Here is a 19,620-nt window from a genome sequence, read left to right as displayed (position 1 = left end):
TTGAAACGTGGGTTATTCAAGATTTTGACACTTCATAACTCAAGCACAAGATCTTCCTTTTTAACAGAATTCAAAATGTTTACTATAAAAACTAAGATGCAATGAATGTGCAACTGCATAAAAAAATCCATTTAGAGTCTACAATCAAAAAAAAAAGAAAAAAAAAAAAGGAAGCATGGAAACATAAGAAAAGATGATCCAAAGAACAACAATCACACTTAAGCATATTTATTGTAAAAAATACATATAAAAACAAATTTTCAGACATACAAAAGATTTAGGCATAGAAACAGCATCATGGACAAACAAAAGACAAAGCCATTTTGAAATGCGATACGTATTTACACTTTAATAAATAAATACTCAATTGTTCTTTAGCAGAATGAAGGCAGATTGTCCGTGTTTGGGGATGAGAATATTTGCAAATCATATTGACCAAAAGAACATTCCCAACTCATTCATATTTGACCGACAACTGTCAAAACACAGGATCAAGTGGGTAAAGACCCTTAGCACTGAATAATTACAGAACTTTCTATAGCATTTATACGGTGTATATATTTTTATATATATAATATTTCAAGAAAAAGAATCAAACCACCTTTGGAGTTAGCTACGCCCCAGGTTAGTTTAGTAAATATGGATATTGAGGTATGGCACCACATAAGAGCTTAAAAGATTGTCAGAATATTCTGACAATACCTTCCTCCACTCCACAATGCACTACACCAACACAAAACATAAGTTTAACTGTAAAAATGACTCTTGCCTTTGACCCACACCGACACACTTGGCATTTCTTGTGTTTTCAATTGGAAAGAACCGTTAGACTGTCATGTAAGGGAAACAAATTGCAATACTTTCAAAGGTAGAAGATGTCACCTCTCTTATGAGGCAAGGAAAACACCATTCAAAGGTCTTACCACTCAAAATATGAATCCTTGAGCTAAGGCAAAAAGGTAACAGACCAACTGACCGCTACAAGACACAATAGAATAATGAACATAACACCCATCCACAATCAAATAACCCCCATAAACCTCAAAACATGAAAAAGAAAAATCCTCAAAATATTTAACAAGCATCTCTGTGAAGGGCTGTTCAAAGAAATTACCTTTCCATTGTTCATTCCAAGGAGGTCGATGACATCGTAATAATTACCCCTCATCTGTTCTCAATCACCGTCTTCAGGCAAAGCATGCGCCATATGGCATTACTGCGCCTGACATACATCTCCAACACCACAGATGGCCTCATTCAATGCAGAGAAGGCCTGGTGTAAAGAGCGTAAAGTGACTGGATTTCTTTGGCAGGCCACGTCCGAGACGCAGAAAAGCTCCTGCGCACAACTTTCCCTCCAAGAGTAGTACACGCAGTCAGGTCATCAGTCAAAATCTTCTGCATTTGAGTACACACTTAAACACACACGCACACTTCACCGCAACCAATAACACGTCCATTAATCTATCTAGTGGAAGTATTGCTCTGATCTGTTAACAAATGTACAGTTCAATTGAGTTAAATCAATCAGATCAAGAGGTTTTAAAGAGCTTAATGTGGGAACGAGAGAGTTTCGCCTCAATGATGGAAAAAAGTCACTATTCATGGTAGTTTCAATCAAATTGATCTATTGGAAATTTCACTCTGCCTCTGAAATTTTCCTATAGTAACAAAAAGGGAAACGGGTAAACAAAATAGATTAATACCAAAAACATTTTGTATCATTCGAAATATAAAACGTCATGCCTCTTAGGTAATCCTGTGCAATATTTACGCATGTACAACTCATTTGCGTTCATTCGGGATCTGCCCAACAGACTCAAGTAGTTCATTCAAGCCAAAGCAACCCCAGCAGGCTGCACAAAACCAAATGCTAAGCCCAGCATAAATGACAGATCGCCAGTTTCCATGGTAAAAGAACCCAAACGCCACCCCACGTCCACGCCGAGAGGCGGTCCATGTGTAACTTTTCTCTCCATATTTACATACGATTCTTTTTCAAAGTTCTTTTCAGTTTACCAGTTTCACTCTTGAGTTTTAAAGTTAAAGAGCTAAATATAAAAAGGCAAGCAGAGCAAACCCGGCGTTCGCACAGGTGCCGTAGAGCAGAGAAAAGCCAAGTCTCAAGAGTCACATCAGATAGTTAAAGCCAGGCTCACTCAAGGCCAGACTGATTAAGCTGACCACAAGTGTTGATGCTTGTTATTTGTTTTTTGTTTCTTTGTGTCTTTCTCTCAATCATCTCATCAGAAAATATATGCACCTGCTAGGGGGGTATAGTCTCCTAAAAGGAAGCAAAAAATAAAAAGTTAGAAGAAAGATAAAAACAAAAATGAAATCAAGTTTAAGTTCACTCACACATTTTTTTCTGGAACACAAAATAGATATTTTGCACAATTGTGGTCCATACAATCAAACATTGAGGTCTAATGCTGATTACTGAAAATATCTTTATATATGCAGAGGAAAGTCATACATGTCTTGAACAACATGAAGGAGAGTAAATCATGACATTTTGAAAGGATTTTACTAATACATTTTTTAAAAAAGAAATCTACTTGAACAAAAAAAAAGCTCACCTGAGTCATTGTCATTGCACGTGAACATGAATCAATCAAAAGGATGCTCAGGGCAGCATGGCTTCACTTTGCTCCAAGTGTCAATGCAGCTATTTAGAGAAATATCCACCATTACATATTTGAAAGCATTCATTTGTACAGCAAAATTATGATTTTTAATTCTTTTAAAAGAATTAATTAACAATCGATTAATTGTTGATAATGATTTAATAAATAAAAATGATTGATGTTCGATTAAGCAAGGTCATCACTGGAGTGCATCGTTATGCCGTCTGCTCTCTTTTCACTCTCACGGTACTTTGATGTCATACACCGATCGGCCTGCACTGCGGAACTTAAAAGTGAAAAAAAAAACTAGAGCCCGACCGATATGGATTTTTGGGGGCCGATGCCGATATTATTCATGTGTATATTATAGTACAGTACCAGTCAAAAGTTTGGACACACTTTCCCATTTGTGTGTACAAACTTTTGACTGGTACTTTATATAAAATACAGTATACATAAACAGAATATATACTTTTTTTTGTTGCAATAATCACTCAAATGTGGTGATCAAACACTTGTGTGACAAAGATATGTAATGGAGGCAGGGTGAATGATAGAATGAGAATGATACATTTGAGCTGTAACCAAACTAGTTTGCATTGCATGTTCATTTCTGTATTATATTCTAAATATAGTTTCATAATCTTCACTAATTACTTTTTTTATTTAGTCACGTAACTCACGTTATATAAAAAACGACTTGTATCAATAAATATATCAATAAATATATCAAAAGTGTCACTGGCAAAACCTTATCTTCTACTATTAGTCTTAATTCCTCTAGTTTCTACCAGTGGAGGTAGTACTCAGATCTTTTTAATAAAGTAAAAGTAAAAGTGAAAACATGTTTAATTACATATGTACAGTACTTATACTTAAATACTATTTCAAATAAGTCTGCAGGACAAACTACGTAGTTACACAATTTACAAGTATTTTATCCGCGTTATATGTTCTGTAAAAAAAAAACAAAAAAAACAACTTCATATAGGCACCATATCTGCGACAGGCTCATATCAGCCAAAAAAATCAGTCGGGCTCTATCGAAAACATCTAATGTCTTCATGCAATGGATTAGGTTATTTCGAAACATAATTAACCAAGGGTCCAAACAAAATAAATCAAAACAAGTGATTTTACCGAACATAAGAACTACTTGTGTAAACGCAACAATAAAAGTACCAAGAATAAACAAGTAATAATATCCTGGTGGATGAGTGATCTTCTAGCACTGTTTCAGCTGTGCGCTCCTATTCTATGGTGCATGGTAAATCAAGACCTGTCAATCTGAGCAATCAAACCAATCCAAGCACGCTCAAGCTGTAAAACGGTGTCCGATTGATCTATACACATCATCCCTACCCACAAAACCCAAGATCCAGTTAGTTGAACTTTAAAATGACGCTGGAAGACACTACGTCATGATTGCGATGCGATAATATCCCGGAAATCCTATAGCTTTAGCCAAGCAGCACGCCGTGTCACTCCGTGATGTTGTTTTTGGGCTCATTCGAGACCACCACCACCACTATGGTTTACTATTGTTTCGCCAAGTTACAAACAAAAACACATCTCATCATGTGTATAACATTTACATGTGTGTCAGCGGCGCTTTTTATACAAATACTTAGTATATTTTGGTCTCAAACTAAGACAAATATGCTTGTATTCTGCTAGTTGAGGCCATTGAACATTTTTATGACAAGTTTATCTGTTATGTACAATGATTTGACAGATCACATTTTCATGTAAACCAGCTACTTTTTCACAGTATGAAAATAGAGCACTTCTAATATGCCAGCAAATTTAAAAGCGTTTTAAGTGATGGTCATATTCCCTATATTCAGCTTCTAGGCTTTAAAGGGCACCTATTATGCAAAATTCACTTTTACATGGTGTTTGAACATAAATGTGTGTTGGCAGTGTGTGTACACAACCACCCTATAATGATAAAAATCCACCAAGTGCTTTTTTGAAAATGCCCATAAATCATAAGCGCTGTTCTCAGATTCGGGGCAATGTGACGTCACTTTGCACAGGCCCCTCCCACGACTGTTGATTGACACTGCAGTTTGAGCATAGACCCGCCCTGAGTGAGCTGGACACAGTCCGCCATTGTTTCCACGCTGGAGCAACTGCAGACAAGAATGTCTCCTAAGCGATTGAGGTGTTTTGTTGTTGGATGTAAGAATGAACTTCGCAGTCTTCATTTACTCTGGTTGTTACTCGAGGATGGATCTGTACTGTTCCTGATTCAGCTTACAGTCTCCGGAGCGACAGGTCTAACGTTACTGACCACGGCAGAAATGAAAGTGAGAGCGCGCACTTTATGACAGCTCATCCAGTCGTGGATATACAGTTTACCAGTTGATTAAGCACTCACTGAAAAGGTGTGTATATATTTGTTTACTGTTAGTTCTAACGAGTGTTTTGTGTATTTCGCTGTGTATGTTCCATGATAATGAAAGGGAGAGAGCGAGTTTATGGATAAGACTTTAATGCGCACTTATATACTGTGTTTATTCGGCTCTTACAGTGATTTTCTGGAGTAAAACTAAGGCTTCATCTTTTGTGTGAGGTACAATAAACTTAATTGAACTCATCAGTATATTTTGGTCATCATTCGGACGGGGTCTGCTATAGCAGGCTTGTATTAATAGTGGATAAAAGCAGATGACAACCGTAATTAAACTAAACTATTCCTGTTCTATCTCCATACAGCATATATTCTCTGGCTATGTGGGCATTATTGTCCGACTCCGAGTCGAAATGAACACCACTACTGAGAGTTTCGGTTTTGATATTATCAGATGAGATTGTCCTGGCTCTGAGCGTGAGCTCGTGAGGCTCCGCCCCCTGGACCGTGCAGCAGCAGTTAATTTGCATTTAAAGGGATACACTAAAACGGTGCGTTTTTCTGAGCCCTAAAAAATGCCAATTGAAACATGCTGTAAAAAATGATCGGTTGGGTATTTTGAGCTAAAACTTAACATACACACTCTGGGGACATCAGAGACCTATTTTACATCTTGTGAAAAGGGGCATAATAGGTGCCCTTTAAATTGACACCTATTTTGTGTTGGTTAAGCAAGCAGTTAAGTAACGTGATAACTTAGTAGCGCCACCCGCTTCGGACTTAAGGTTGGTTAACAATTAATCGATTGTTCATTTAAACAACGATCAATTATGGAAATGTATGTAAATTGACATCCCTATTTATTGTAATTTACAATTACCTCTTATGGTAGACGCACAGGCAAGCCAGCCGAGCAATGGTTTCTCCCTGTAGAAGGTCTTCGAGACAGATAGAGCACTCTCCACTGTCCTTAGCTAGCACATCCGCTGTTGGACAAATAAGATACAACAATTACTAAGATATTAGCAGATGAAAGAAAACCGGTGATAAAAACTAATTGCATGCTTACTGTTATAAGGGAGAGGTGGAGAAGTTAGACAACTTAAAAGGTGTTCTTCGATCCGCCCTCCAGGGAACGGCTTGGTGCAGAAGGGGCAGCGAATAGCTGGTAAGGAGAGAAAAACTAAAACTAAGCAATGCAAAATGGATACAGAAAGCGTTTCATGACAAGCAGGCCTGTCAGAGTAATAGACGGGTGAGTTTGCCACCCATGTGGCCCACTTTTCTGAACCCTCTGGCTGGACAATGGCCATCTGACCAATATAGTGTAAAAAAAAAAAAAAAGGAATTACACAGACATCATTAGTAAACTGGATTTACCTTTGGCCTTTTCGTTTCAATCCATCACGGATCATCCTGTCAGGAATGTCTGAAATGTCTATAATGTCCCCAAAGCCTAATTCCACCACAAGCTCATTTGTCTCGTGCAGAAACATTAATCTATTTTAATCACCTTCCATATTTTTTTTATGCTTTAAAACAGATTAAAATAATTTAAATACCAGTCAACCTGGGATTGTTGTCTATTTTATCATGTACATAAACTTTCAGTAACACTTTACAATAAGGTCCTTTAAATTAAAGCATTAACTTATTAATGATTTATAAGTATTACTCATTGGTAGTTCCCGTTGAGTAATGCTAACAAATGGAACCTTAAATGCAAAGTGTCACCAAACTTTCATTTAGCTAACTAGTTAAAAACAAAATTAGATGAACATTAGAGACTGGCAACTGCAGTCAGTCACTTTCTTTCAATGAAAATGAACGGTGACTGGGGCTGTCATTCTGCCTACAATATTTTAAGTAAAATAGATCTTAAACAACATGAGTAAGATGAGTAATGACAATTTATTTTTATTTTTTTGGGGTTAACTATCCTTTTTGAGTAACACGTACATTATAGTACATATAGGCTTATTTTGTTTAATACATAATATATTAACATGTTGAGCTCCGGTCAAACCGTGTTTACTGTATATCACTCACTGTAAACAGTGCAGGTTTAAATGGGTATAACGTTTGAAATGACTGTCGAAGGAACGAACGATCTGCTCTTTAACTTACCACCGTGGCGGTTGTTGAGCCTGTAGAGGCCGATCCACGCCTCGGAGACTGGCCGTGCGTGGGTCCCTCTCAGCCGGGCGGACCTCGCCGTGACGCCGCCGGTGGAAGAATGGCGACCGCTGGGCAAACGCTCCGAGAAAGTGCGCTGCGGTGCACGGCCTATTTCCTCTCCGCCCACAGGGCCTCCAGGACTGTCGTCTTCCTCGCGTTTCTCGTCGGCTCCGTTCTCGTCCGTCGGCGAGGCCTGGCTGCTCAGCGACGGGGATGTGTGGCGGTCGGCGGGACTGCCTTCGCTGCTCGCCTGCTGCCCGGTATCCGAGTCGCTACCCTCCTCCGACCGGCTGCGGTTCGTCTCGGAGTCATGATCAAAACTCCCGGAGAACTCCACCATGAGGCTAGTGGGCCTGGTGCTTCGGATTCGTCGGCAGGATTCTCTCTTGATGCCATCTTTATCGAAAGGTGTCGAAGCAGCTTCCTCATGTAAACGGCTCGATCTCGTCCCCATGTTCAGCTCGCGCTCTCCCTAATACCGATCGATCGATGACTGATCAGCTAACCCGATTGCTTTCGTCTCAAAGCCCTTAGGCCATATAACCAATTGCCACATTTATTTTAAAGTCGTAATGATAACACTAAGATGTGCAGTGTTTCATTTCGCTTTCAGTTATGACAACTGCCTACCGCATTTTCCTGGCAGTTATGTCCTGGGGTCCCTGTTCAACGGCAGCAACGCACCATACCGGAAGTTGGCCTCTTTCCTTCTTCGTTCAACCGACAGTGTGACCTCACGCTCTAAATTAACTTTTTATCCAATAGAGGAGCAGGCGCATGAATGTTTGAAAAGTAGGCTGTGTGAATTATTTCGTGAGACATTGAGAATTAAATATTATGCTAGATGTCAACCGCAACAAGTTATTTTACGCGACGTCACAAATTTGTGCTGCTTTTTCATAGCCTGAGATATTATTTATTCATTTATTTTTATTATTGATGATTTTAGCTATAAGTAGGCCTATGCACATTTTGTTTTTGTTTTTTTGTGCTACCTTGGCATTGAAAAAAAAAGAGAGCATGGACGTCACATTTGACGTGAAGTGAGAAACGACTTAACATTTAACTTTTTAAATTAATGTTCATACCATCTTGGGAGACAGCAGTGAACACTTATATCCTACATTTAATATATTTGTACTGCTCAGATTCATATCACTTAGGCTATATTATAGTTTTATAAACGATAGGCTACTATAAACATTACTAATACAATACTAAACTAATTAATAACTATTGAAATAAAATAAAAATCTCTTGTCTCTGAACAAACCACTGATTTCAAGCTGGGAATCTCTCACATCACATTGCACAGGATTATACATTGAGGCATTTTCCTATAAAGAATATACCCAAAAGAAAACTGAATAGTGTGCAGAGTTGAGGTATTGCTGCAAAAGTTATTATTTGTGACATTTGACGTTCTCACTTAAATACACATTAAACTAAAGCTTTTCTGAGTCAGCGTTGCAAGTCCAAACAATACAAGGTTCATGTTTACTTTTACAGCATCATGTGGTTCGGTATGAACCCAAAACTGTGCAAAATTCAACATGCAACATAGAAATCGGCCATACAAAGCTATGAAGATGTTGGCAGCTCAAAATGTGCTTTTATTGCTTTGTGTTGGTGTCTCACTGGCACACGATTTAACTACATCAGCACAGCTAAAGGACATTGAGGAAAGGCTGCGAGCCACAGAGGAAACACTGAAAGAACTAAAGAGAGAGAATGAAGGTATGAAGCTTTTTATCTAAATCTATTATTTTCAAGACAAATTGATTTGCTGAATCATTTCCAGCTCAACACATTATAAAAACCAATGTGGCATTATAACCAAATTATGAAATGTTCATTCTGAACAGCTTTAAGGATTTTCACAAAAGCCTCAAGTGATACACTTGAATCTATCCAGGCAGAGAATAAAGGTAAATGGAAATAATTATTATATGATGTTATATTTAAAACCAAGTGTAAATGAATATGACAAAACAAAACAAAAAAACTAACCAAGTCCACTTATCTTTTCACAGCCAAAAGGGTTGCCTTTTCAGCTGGACTTTTGTCATCTGGAGGCCAACAAACTGGACCCTTTGATATTCGGAAACCCCTGGTCTACCAAAAAATGTTCATTAACACTGGAAATGCGTATGACTCCAACACTGGTACCTGTCCTGTTCACATTTCTGTTAGCTGTAAAGTATAGCGGATTCAACTTAAAGGCATTTCTTTTCCATTTCTGAATTCATATGTGTATGTGTTTCACAGGTACTTTCACAGCACCAGTGAAAGGAATCTATTTCTTCAGATTTTATGCTCATGGTCACCCTTTTAACCAAGTGGCAGTCAGTCTCCATAAAAATGATCAAATCCAGTGCTCTGTGTTTTTTCTGAAGCCTGAGACCAATGCTAATGGCAGCAATGCTGTTGTTCTCTCACTGGAAAAGGGTGATAAAGTGAACACACAGCTGTGGGAGAACAGCTGGGTTTATGATGATGAAAACAGCTATACCAGTTTCAGCGGTTTTCTGCTGTTCCCTTTGTGAGTGTCACTTAATTCAGAATTGAATGTGACCTTTTTTTTTCTTTTTTTTACTAGTGTCATAATAATCATATTAGTGTGATATTTACATTAAAGGAAGAGAACATTGTATGATCCTGAACTCCTCTTGAATTTTTAACATAAAAAAAAATAATCATTAGCTTCTCTAATGACATCAAACTTGAAAACATTTTAGAAATTGTATCTTTATTCTTTTTGTTGACAAGTTTTCTTCAGCCCTTTTTAATGTATTAATGTATGTATTTTTAACAACCACACAAAAAGCCAGTCAATGTGTCATTATTTTACTAGTCTTGATTATGGTATAAATACGTTTATCATACAAATCCAGATGTGACTGCAAATAATCACCTGAATGTTTATGATTTTCTTTTTTCCTTTATCATTCAAACATCAGAGCAATAACAATTCATAATCTGTTTTACAGTTCGCACACCACATGCCACTCGGAATTACAGTTAATATCATTCCATACACCAGTTTTGTCAGTAACTGTACAGTCCTCTGCCCCATTATGATCGTTCGGCTCATTTGTTTTCCATTTGGTGAAACTTAAAGGTTGGCCATTCATATCTACAAAATGCCCTTCTTTCTCTCTGTCTGTTGCACCAACATATACGCAAGTAGACTTGAGGGCATCTTGCAATGATGTTAGAACTTTGTTCTCATCTTCACTTCTTGGCAGGACAATTTTAGCGCCAGCGTCAGAGCAGAACTTCTGTGCCTTTTCAAAAGTTCCCTTTAGCCCATCGGACACATAATATTTCTGTCCCACTCTCCTGAACATTTGAAATCCTAGGACTAAAAAAAAAAAAAACACCTTCTAAAAAGGAATTGTACTATTATCTTTTAAAAATATTGTTACATGAATAAACAAAAGATGTGGTGTAAACATTATTTATGTAGGAGTATTCTACCTTTCTCTACTGCAGTGAGTCTGCCAGTTAGGTCTTTGACATCTGATTGAAGTTGTAGTACTAATGCACTTTGAACACTAGTACCTGTAAAAGAATACCAGAGTGAAAATCAGAAGCAGAGTATGTGGAAGAAGAATATTTTACAGATTTTGTCTTGTACTTTATGTAACTATAAACTCAATTAAGATATGGTTAGAAGAAAAATACTTGATCACAGTCTAGATCTTCATTCAGCGTCATTCATTTTTTGATTGATTGACTGACTTTTGTATTCTGTTTTCAGACAAGAAAAAGATTGACACCTTACTTGTTTCAATTAATGTAGTTTTTCTGTTTTATAAAAAAAAATTACATTAACTACACACACACACACACACACACACACACACACACACACACACACACACACACACACACAAACATTACTGTGTTTTAACTTTACCTGACAGACCTGGATTTCCTTTGTCTCCTTTAGAGCCAACAACACCCAAGGGTCCTATTTTCCCTGGGGGTCCCTGTGCACCAACTCCTGCAGAGAGAGAGAGTGTGTGATGATTAAATCTAATTTCTCTGATCTGATCATTTCTCTCATTTCATCACCTTATCTTTCAGCATTAGAACAATGGTTCTACCACTTATCAATTTTGAACACAATAAAACCAACAACCGGGGGAAAAAAAGGCATGAACCTGGATCTCCTTTTTCCCCTTTCGGTCCAGGAAACCCGTCTCTTCCATCTCTGCCAGGGCTGCCGTTGTGTCCAGGTGTGCCCGGCACCCCACCATAAGCTGGACAGTTACTTTCAGATGCAGCAAGTAGAAGCATAAACTCCACCAGGAACAGCGCAGCAACGAGGAGATGCTTTAACAGCGCCATCTGCTGTTCACTGTAGAAATGGCAAGATTTCGGTTTCTGCAATGCTGTGTTCATCCGTCAAATAATACAATTATTTCCACTTTTCCAAATTTCCATTTTTATAAAGATGTCATTCCTCTCTCAATATAATGATATTTAATAACAGCGAGGTAGGTTTGATATAGCTAATATAGGTAGCCTATATTTAGTGATTTCAAACAAGTTTACTTGGTTAAAGTAAAAAGAACGTAGCCTAGGCCTAAATTTAGAGAAATACACGTCCTTTTTGTCTCATATTTTTTTCAGTTCTCTATTGAATGTTAAAAGCGATTTTGCCCAACAGTGATCATAAAATCCTTTTCACCGAAAACTGGACAACAATACACATTACTGACATTTTTAGGCTACTAAAAAAGAGCCTAGGCTATATCTTACCAACAGAATAGGCCTGGCGATCCGCACTAAATGTGAACAACTGCTTGCAGACCCTTCACCAAATTTCAGTGACGTAGTTAGATCAGAGTTCGTTCGATGACAAAACAAAAAGAGATAAAAAAAGTTAGGTTTATTTAAATACCGGTGTCAGATCTGTATAGTTCTATCAGTCTTATGTTTTTCTTTCCCGTAAATTTAGTCTATATGCGAAATGTAATGAAAAGCGACACTGTGATTTATGACTAAACGATCAAGGTCACTCAGTCTTGAAACGGATAAACAGATGAAACAAGGTTTTGCTTCCCGATAGGTGCTCAGTGTTTGTCTAATGCAAATGCACTGTGTTTGAACAGTTGAAAGAACATTAGGACATCAAATGCTTGAGTTCCAAAGATAAACTTTTCTCATTAACCTATTTATCTGTTACAATTGCATAAATAGTCACTTTCGGTGTACACACTTAAAGTAAATCTTAGGACTCACTTCTGACTGATTGAATGCTATTGATTAGGCCTATTGGTTACTTATTTAAAGTTACTAAAATGTCTGTGTTTTTTTATCCACTAGACATTCAAATACCACATTTAGGCTATAATTATGTAACTGCTGAGAAATCGCTGGATCAATAGCCTCACTTGTTGTCTTGGTTTGTGAAAAATATGTGCACCATAAAGTAGAGGTTTACATTGATGAATCCAAATAACACAGCAAATACTTGACACTGCTTTAAGTTTTATATAAAACAACAAGATCCAACTCTTGTGTAAATATTAATGATTAATTTTCTTAGGATAATCAGCACTGAAGTCATGGGTTTGCTTATTTCATTCAGAAGTGCAAAGGCTAAACTTATGACTGTTAGTCATCAGAACCAGAGCATTTTTTTACTACCAATTAATAAAGTGCTCATGTCTGGTGTAGACAGGATGTTATATATAGTTTGTTTTTTTCCTAGACAGTACTTACTTAGTGTGCCTGTAATGATATGAACAGCTTTATGTGCAAAAATCAGCATGCTAGCCAATACATTTCATTAGTTTTAGTTTGAAGTTTTGTTAGACACACAATTCATGTCAGATTTGCAATGGAAAAAAACATGACACATGACAAATAATCATAAGAAATATTTTATTCATTCATTTGAAACAATATTAGGCTATTTGTATTTATTATTTCATACATTTCATAAAATTCTTTCATATGTAGGCCTGCTGTGAGCATATTAAAGACATTGTTAACAGATTTGTATATTTCTTAATATTGTATCACTGTAAACAATTATTTTTGCTGCTTGTTAAATTTACTTCATTAAAAGTTACACAAAGTAACACACAAAGTAACACAGTCACTGAACATAATTAAATTGTGCCCAAAATACTTTGATAAATAAACTGAAGTTTATTTAATTTTATTTGAGTTGGAACTACCTGAATACGTTTTGAAGCAGTAAAAATTAAAATTGGCTATGGATTTTTAGTTCCCAGCATACTTTGTATGTTGGATCAGGAGAGTTAATGTTGAAATTAGGTGCTATACGTTTTTGAGTAAAAGGAAAGACCTGTTAGTGTTTAATGTTCCGTTATGCTTCTGTTATATTGAAGTTTTTGAGGTTTTCATTGTGCTGAAGAGTAGAGCTTGTGCTTGTGGGTTGCTACATGAATTAAGTTGATTACACTCAATGAGCTTTAACTGTACTAATTACAGTACAGTGACAAGTACTTATTTATTCATTGCAAATATATGCTAGTCACAGCTATTATAAAAGTAAATAATAACCAAGAGTTCAGATTACTCAAATGAGATCCAGCGCCGTTATCTTCTAAATGTTGAATTTTTAGTTCTAATATTTGTTAAACGAGCTTAAATGTCTGCAATATGTATTCAAAAATATGCTATGCTGTAAAATATGATTGAAAATAAAGGAATTATAATGCAAACCAATGGTTGTGAGGTGTATTTAAAAAAAAAAAAAAAGTTTAGAGGATTTAAGTAAATCCTTAAACATTAATTCATGACTGAATTAAAAGAAAAAAGTACTATAGTAATGAATCAACCCAGTATGCTGGGTAAAATAACCAACATGTGTTCTGTATTTACCCAGCCTTTGGGTTGAAATGACCCAAATTGGTTTGTATTGAGTCGACTATAGGTTCGTCGTTTTATAGTGTAAATTCTATCTTATTTCTATTTCACATATAATGGGATGGTGACCACCACAACCGACATCATCCCAAAGGCCAGAGTCTGTGATAGTTCCACAGTCTTGTACTCCCTTATAGTCATCAGGCTGACCAGGACTCCAGTTTGTAAAAGTCAACTGTTTTCCCTCAGTGTCCACAAACTGTCCCTCGGTTTCTCTATCTGTGGTGCTAATATATGGCTTCTTATTACTTAAACCACTGGATACTAATACTTTCAATAGTGCCTGGTTTTCTAAAGCAGTACTTGGCAAAACTATTACTCCACCAAAGTCCTTGCAGTACCGCATCCCATTATCAAAAGCGACCTCAATACCATCAGTGACGTAGTATTTCTGTCCAACTTTTCTGAATGTACTAAAACTCACAGCTTTCTCAATCATAGAAATCTTGGCATTAAGATGCTGGATCTCAGATTTCAGGGAGTCAGCCGTGTTTTCACGTCCAGGCAAGCCTGAAAACAGAATAATACACTTAGATATTAGGTACAGGGTTGAAATCTCCTGGGGTGTTAAATATAAATAATAACAGGACCAAAAAAATACTTTTCTGAGGTAGAAAAATCAACATTTCCACACTTACACACGTAATTTCACCATGAGGAATTTTGAAATATCAAAATTACTTATAAAAAGGTTTAATGTTTCATACCTGGTGGACCTGGGGGTCCCCTTTCACCCTTGGCTCCAGTCGGGCCAGACGGTCCTGCTTTACCTGGCGTTCCCTGCACATTCACTCCTGAGACAGTAAAGTATGAAAAACATAACCACATCTCTTTTCCTTACACAAGGAGGTGAACCACTGACTTACTCTCTCACAGACAAACACAAACCTGGCTCTCCTTTCTCTCCTTTGGGTCCAATTGCTCCATCTTTGGCATCTCTCCCATCTCTCCCAGGCAGGCCGTTGTGTCCAGGAGTGCCTGGAACGCCACCATAAGTAGGGCAGTTCAGGTTCTGAGGATCAACTCCATCCAAAAGCTGCATTGCAAACTGAAGGAGCAGAAAAGCCCTGAGGAACATCCTCAACAGCGCCATCTGGTGGAACACAATGGGAAACCTTCAGAGAAAACTGTGAATTACATTTGTTTAGTTCTGCCTGTAGTGTCTTGCCTTAAACCTACAGAAATAAAACAAAAACAAAACAAAAGCTCCAAGTATTTAGCAGTGAATAGCATTTTTCTTTACAATTTGCCTTGTAATGACTCATCAAATACATTAGAAAATGTATCACTTACAGGCGTATATTATTATATATCTTGAGTTATGTGTATTGGGATTTTATTTGGGTTTTGGAATTGAATTCCATGTTTCTTTTTTAAAAAGTCATTATTTGTGTTTGCATAAAGCCCTTAATAATTAGCAGAGAGCATTCTGAATTGCATCTTAATCTGAAGACTATTAACTTAGATCTATAATTTATTCATTTTTATGAGATAGGAGGAAAATTAGTCTATATTTAATTGTGTGGCAGGATAAAGTTACAAAATGTTGTGAATGAACATCGATGAACCACAGCAGACTCTATGCAGTTATGTTGAAAAGCTGCATACTTTTCTTATATGTGTGACTCGATCCCACAATTTTCCCCCTAAGTCAGCATGGAAACAGAAACACATCCTTTAAATCCAAATCCAAGTCTCGTGAGAATATAGAGGAAAGGATTTGTACGGAGTAAACAGGAAATATTTGCTTCAGGTGGACAGACACAAGTTCCCATACAAAGTCTTTTCATTAGCAACATTTTAAAGCTTGCCCAAATGAGATTTTGAGACAAAATTGCCCTGATCAGTTTGTAAATCTTGATATCAATTAATTTAATTCACTTGTATAACTATACAACGCACAATCATTTAAAATAATTATTTATCATTAATTTCTAAAAGTTTATTCATGGGTCATCTGGATAAATGTGAAGTTATTATTGCACTAACAAATAAAATAGCATACTGTGTTATCGCCATCCATTTAATGTCTCTTTACTAGATAAGTTCAAGCCACTTTTTTGGTTCACAGTTCCTGTGTTTTCTTTCTTTTATTAACTTACTGCAATGGTTCTCATATTAAAATAACATCCAGGTACTTACCATTTTAATGGAAGAGTCCAGGTGACAACCAATGTCTGTTGCCCAACAAGTCCGCAAGACTAAAATCGCACAAGTGACTGAAGAGAGGAAGGTCTTCTTGCTTTAAATCTGAGGGGCTTGTTGTTGTAAATCTCATATTCTGAAATACAGCTCTTCCTCTCTAGATATGCTGCGCATGTGCAATGTGCTTTTAGAGAGATTTGCCCCTCCTAATCTCTCATGAATTGGCACCCTGCTAAACTGGTTGTGTTGTACTATTGCTTCAAAATCATATGCTAAATGATTGAATTTAAGTGTATATATTTCAATTATGAATTATATGCATTGTTGTTGGGATACAAATTTGAATGGATTTATTATTTGTTTGTGTATATTAAATATAATGTAACATGTTACATATGGAAAAAAAATGCTTCACAATCAAATTTAAACTGGATTTTATACACATAATATCACATATTTTGTTAATGCGATGACTCCAACTCCTGTGAGGACTTCAGATGATGCAAACTCTGAATCAACATGCACCAATGCTAAATTTTCTATAAAATGTATCATGTTCACAACTTGTATTAATGACTTCAGTGATCTCATTGTTTCTGCCTAAAATTAATACGTTATGTTAGCTAACTCAACTGCATAATTTGTATATGTACATTTCTGAAATACATTACTTGGACATTGTCACCTCTGATAACAGATCACTCTAAATTGTAATGACATGGATTTTCTGTAAAGCTGCTTTTAAACAATATGTAGGCTATTGTGAAAAGCGCTATACAAATAAATGTGAATTGAAAATTGAATTAATAGAATACTGGAATATTGAATTATATCATTATCTATTTCACATATAACAGGGTGTACTTCATTACAACCAACATCATCCCAAAGGCCAGAGTCCTCTATAAGACCACAGTCTTGTACTCCCTTATAGTCATCAGGCTGACCAGGACCCCAGTTTGTAAAAGTCAAATGCTTTCCCTCAGTGTCCACAAACCGTCCCTCTGTTTCTCTGTCTGTGACGCCTATATGTGGTTTCTTACCCCTTGAACCACTGGATAATACTAATTTCAATAATGCTTGGTTTTCTGCAGCAGTTTTTGGCAAAACCATTGTTCCACCAACTAAGCATATCGTTGTTGCGTAAACGTAGGGTGAACGGCCTAATGTGGGACACCTAAGGTCTAGTGCTTGTAGGTCCCCCACAAATACATGAATGCCAGTAAAACTATGGGTTAGCCAAAGCTATGGTGTCATGTGATCAAAATCACATGACCTCTGAAATGTCCAATCATATATGAGGGTGGAGCAATCATCAAAAAGGTAGCAACTTGTGTGAAGACCACCCAAAGGTCAGTGACATAGAGTTGTCAAACTTGATATTAAGGAGTATAAATTAATTTTAAATAAAACAATCCTGCTACTTTTTTGCCTAATGTGCTAAGGAAATGTTTGTCCATCAAAAAATAAATGCTTAAAAACTATCATATTGTATTATTTGTCTGATGATGTTCAATTATCCATGTTTCATCCATCCATAACCAAGAGTTGTTATTTAAACTGATTAAATTATATACAGAAAGCGATCAAAGAACGCTCCCTTTACAATTGCTGGAGCTGTCAATCAAACAGCCAAGTTTATCATAGTGACGGGACTATCACCAAAACTCCCTTTATAACAAAGTCCCTTTTATCTATAGACTTTGGTTATAATCAACAAATCTCTTGTTTACATTGTGTTTGAACTGTTAGTTATGATGAAAGCATTCATGAGGTGCAGAAATCATGTTGCAATGAGGAGATCATTGCATTCATGCGCTCAACATGTGTGATCGGCTACAATGCTCATCGCTGCAACCTTTCATGCCAGACGATGCCACAATCTAAATCTTGAGAGCTGTAATAGTAAAAACGTGCAAAAAGTTTTTGAGAGAGTTCCACATATAAGATACATGCAGATAGAGACATTTTGACTGATGAAATTAAGCTATTAAGCTTAATTAGCAAGCTAACTGCGAGTTAGCAAATCACAGCAGTGGATGTTTACACTGAAGTCTCACAGCAGACACGCAGTGAGACTTCAAACAGAGCGGCTGCATCTGAAAACGTAGGCAGCTGACTTGTTCCCTATGGAAGGCCAAAAGGGCCAACACGTGTGAAACTGTTGTGTAATTACGGCAATGACTGCTAGCAGTGTTTGCTAGTGATGTATGTCTCGAGACCGGTCAAGACCGGACTTTTACGTGGTCTCGGTCTTGTCACGGCCTTGACGTTCTTTGGTCTTGGTCTTGTTTTGGTCTCGGACCTCTCAGTCTTGTCAAGGTCTCGCTGTCTTAGACCGACATAGTGGTCGGGGGATTTAGAAATACAATACTACAATATCCACGACGACACAACGTTCGATAATGCAACATTATTATCCGCAATGGAACGGATTGAAGCGCGCGTCCGAGTGAAGACAGTGCGGCATGTGCGCGAGCCACACGAGAAAACACTTTATCCGCGCCACTGATCGCAGCGGCAATGAGCACTTTGATCACTTGATTTAAAAAACGCATATCAGTGACATGATAGGTTTTAACTTCATTCAGGAGATTTTGGGTAACTGCACAACTGACAGATGACTTTGAGCGCACCGCCAACGGTGTGTGTGTGTGTGTGTGTGTGTGTGTGTAACCATAGCGACAAAACAACCAACTTTCGGATCCTGCACTTAAGCCTTTAATTTCGTTTTTAAAAATTTAATTATGTATTTAAAAGTTGCAGAATGGATTCATTTGGAGACTCCGAAATCGGCAGAGATAGGCAGGCATTTGCTTAGATGAATTTGTGTCTTTGATATCTGTGTGTGTGTGTGTGTGTGTTGTTTGATTACAGTATTGTATTTAAGATGGTGTTAGACTAAATAAATGGTCTTTTAAATATCATCTGCATATCTCCGTTGTGTTGACTAAACGTTAGGCCTAATCCAAGTTTATAATTGTGTATCTTTAATTTGATGTTACGATTTCATCTACACATTAAGTATAATTTCAATTGGTTACATATTTCTCATTCTTTAGACAGTCTGCAAAAACATTTACAGTGAGCTCACAGTCACACACATGACATGGTCTGTCTCTGTATTGTTCTGCCTGTGTAGTTTAAGTAAGTAAGTACCGTCTAATATGTATTGAATGTAAACTGCGGCTGAACCCTAGTATGCTGCTGTTCTTGAATTCATACAAGTTATTGCTTAGCTTCAACACTAGTAGGGGTGTAACGATATTCGAACCGAACCGAAAAACCGCGATACACCACCCACGATACGAATCGAGATACTCTCATGGCGTACCGAACACGCCCGCCCCGCCCCCTGCTGTGATGTCTTATGTGTACACAACGAATACAGCGTTGCCTAAC

At 37.2% G+C, this 19,620-nt stretch overlaps 4 protein-coding genes across 5 annotated transcripts; 1 reads left to right on the top strand and 3 right to left on the bottom strand.

Moving 5' to 3' along the window:
* Positions 1 to 212: 212 nt before the first annotated feature.
* On the bottom strand, positions 213 to 7,889 carry LOC311292609 (uncharacterized protein). Its single transcript, XM_084412322.1, has 5 exons — positions 7,111 to 7,889; positions 6,053 to 6,148; positions 5,864 to 5,969; positions 2,580 to 2,668; positions 213 to 2,284 (listed from the first exon to the last, which is right to left on the bottom strand). The coding sequence occupies exons 1-4, from the start codon at positions 7,613 to 7,615 to the stop codon at positions 2,611 to 2,613; spliced, it is 765 nt and encodes a 254-aa protein (XP_084268448.1). The 5' UTR covers positions 7,616 to 7,889; the 3' UTR covers positions 213 to 2,284; positions 2,580 to 2,610.
* A 796-nt stretch (positions 7,890 to 8,685) lies between these two features.
* Positions 8,686 to 9,814, top strand: cbln13 (cerebellin 13). The gene is made up of 4 exons (XM_084412325.1): positions 8,686 to 8,898; positions 9,027 to 9,089; positions 9,195 to 9,326; positions 9,430 to 9,814. Exons 1-4 carry the CDS (start codon positions 8,715 to 8,717, stop codon positions 9,705 to 9,707), a joined length of 657 nt encoding a protein of 218 aa, XP_084268451.1. The 5' UTR covers positions 8,686 to 8,714; the 3' UTR covers positions 9,708 to 9,814.
* A 102-nt stretch (positions 9,815 to 9,916) lies between these two features.
* hbl4 (hexose-binding lectin 4) lies at positions 9,917 to 12,274 on the bottom strand. 2 transcript variants are annotated; one of them, XM_084412323.1, is made up of 5 exons: positions 11,932 to 12,274; positions 11,331 to 11,527; positions 11,084 to 11,170; positions 10,642 to 10,725; positions 9,917 to 10,525 (listed from the first exon to the last, which is right to left on the bottom strand). In XM_084412323.1, exons 2-5 carry the CDS (start codon positions 11,515 to 11,517, stop codon positions 10,146 to 10,148), a joined length of 738 nt encoding a protein of 245 aa, XP_084268449.1. In that variant the 5' UTR covers positions 11,518 to 11,527; positions 11,932 to 12,274; the 3' UTR covers positions 9,917 to 10,145. The 2 variants fall into 2 exon arrangements, with proteins under 2 accessions (XP_084268449.1, XP_084268450.1); XM_084412324.1 differs by having other exon boundaries at positions 11,093 to 11,170; positions 11,932 to 12,212.
* A 768-nt stretch (positions 12,275 to 13,042) lies between these two features.
* On the bottom strand, positions 13,043 to 16,377 carry LOC311292608 (mannose-binding protein A-like). Its single transcript, XM_084412321.1, has 4 exons — positions 16,216 to 16,377; positions 14,962 to 15,166; positions 14,781 to 14,867; positions 13,043 to 14,583 (listed from the first exon to the last, which is right to left on the bottom strand). Exons 1-4 carry the CDS (start codon positions 16,216 to 16,218, stop codon positions 14,105 to 14,107), a joined length of 774 nt encoding a protein of 257 aa, XP_084268447.1. The 5' UTR covers positions 16,219 to 16,377; the 3' UTR covers positions 13,043 to 14,104.
* Positions 16,378 to 19,620: the final 3,243 nt, after the last annotated feature.

The sequence above is a fragment of the Rutilus rutilus genome (genome assembly GCF_951802725.1).
Source record: "Rutilus rutilus genome assembly, chromosome: 6".
Lineage (NCBI taxonomy): Eukaryota > Metazoa > Chordata > Actinopteri > Cypriniformes > Leuciscidae > Rutilus > Rutilus rutilus.
This window is presented reverse-complemented; position numbering and strand designations above follow the sequence as displayed.

Coding starts and splice junctions, on each gene's coding strand:
- LOC311292609 (XM_084412322.1), bottom strand. CDS start 7,615: ATGGGGACGAGATCGAGCCGTTTACATGAGGAAGCTGCTTCGACACCT. Junction 5,970..6,052: donor TCCACCTCTCCCTTATAACA/GTAAGCATGCAA, acceptor TTTGTCCAACAG/CGGATGTGCTAGCTAAGGAC. Junction 2,669..5,863: donor CTGTGCGTCTACCATAAGAG/GTAATTGTAAAT, acceptor TTCTCTAAATAG/CTGCATTGACACTTGGAGCA.
- cbln13 (XM_084412325.1), top strand. CDS start 8,715: ATGCAACATAGAAATCGGCCATACAAAGCTATGAAGATGTTGGCAGCT. Junction 8,899..9,026: donor ACTAAAGAGAGAGAATGAAG/GTATGAAGCTTT, acceptor CATTCTGAACAG/CTTTAAGGATTTTCACAAAA. Junction 9,090..9,194: donor TATCCAGGCAGAGAATAAAG/GTAAATGGAAAT, acceptor ATCTTTTCACAG/CCAAAAGGGTTGCCTTTTCA.
- hbl4 (XM_084412323.1), bottom strand. CDS start 11,517: ATGGCGCTGTTAAAGCATCTCCTCGTTGCTGCGCTGTTCCTGGTGGAG. Junction 11,171..11,330: donor AGGGGAAAAAGGAGATCCAG/GTTCATGCCTTT, acceptor CTCTCTCTGCAG/GAGTTGGTGCACAGGGACCC. Junction 10,526..10,641: donor ACTCACTGCAGTAGAGAAAG/GTAGAATACTCC, acceptor TTTTTTTTTTAG/TCCTAGGATTTCAAATGTTC.
- LOC311292608 (XM_084412321.1), bottom strand. Junction 14,868..14,961: donor AGGAGAGAAAGGAGAGCCAG/GTTTGTGTTTGT, acceptor TTACTGTCTCAG/GAGTGAATGTGCAGGGAACG. Junction 14,584..14,780: donor GGGACCCCCAGGTCCACCAG/GTATGAAACATT, acceptor TTCTGTTTTCAG/GCTTGCCTGGACGTGAAAAC.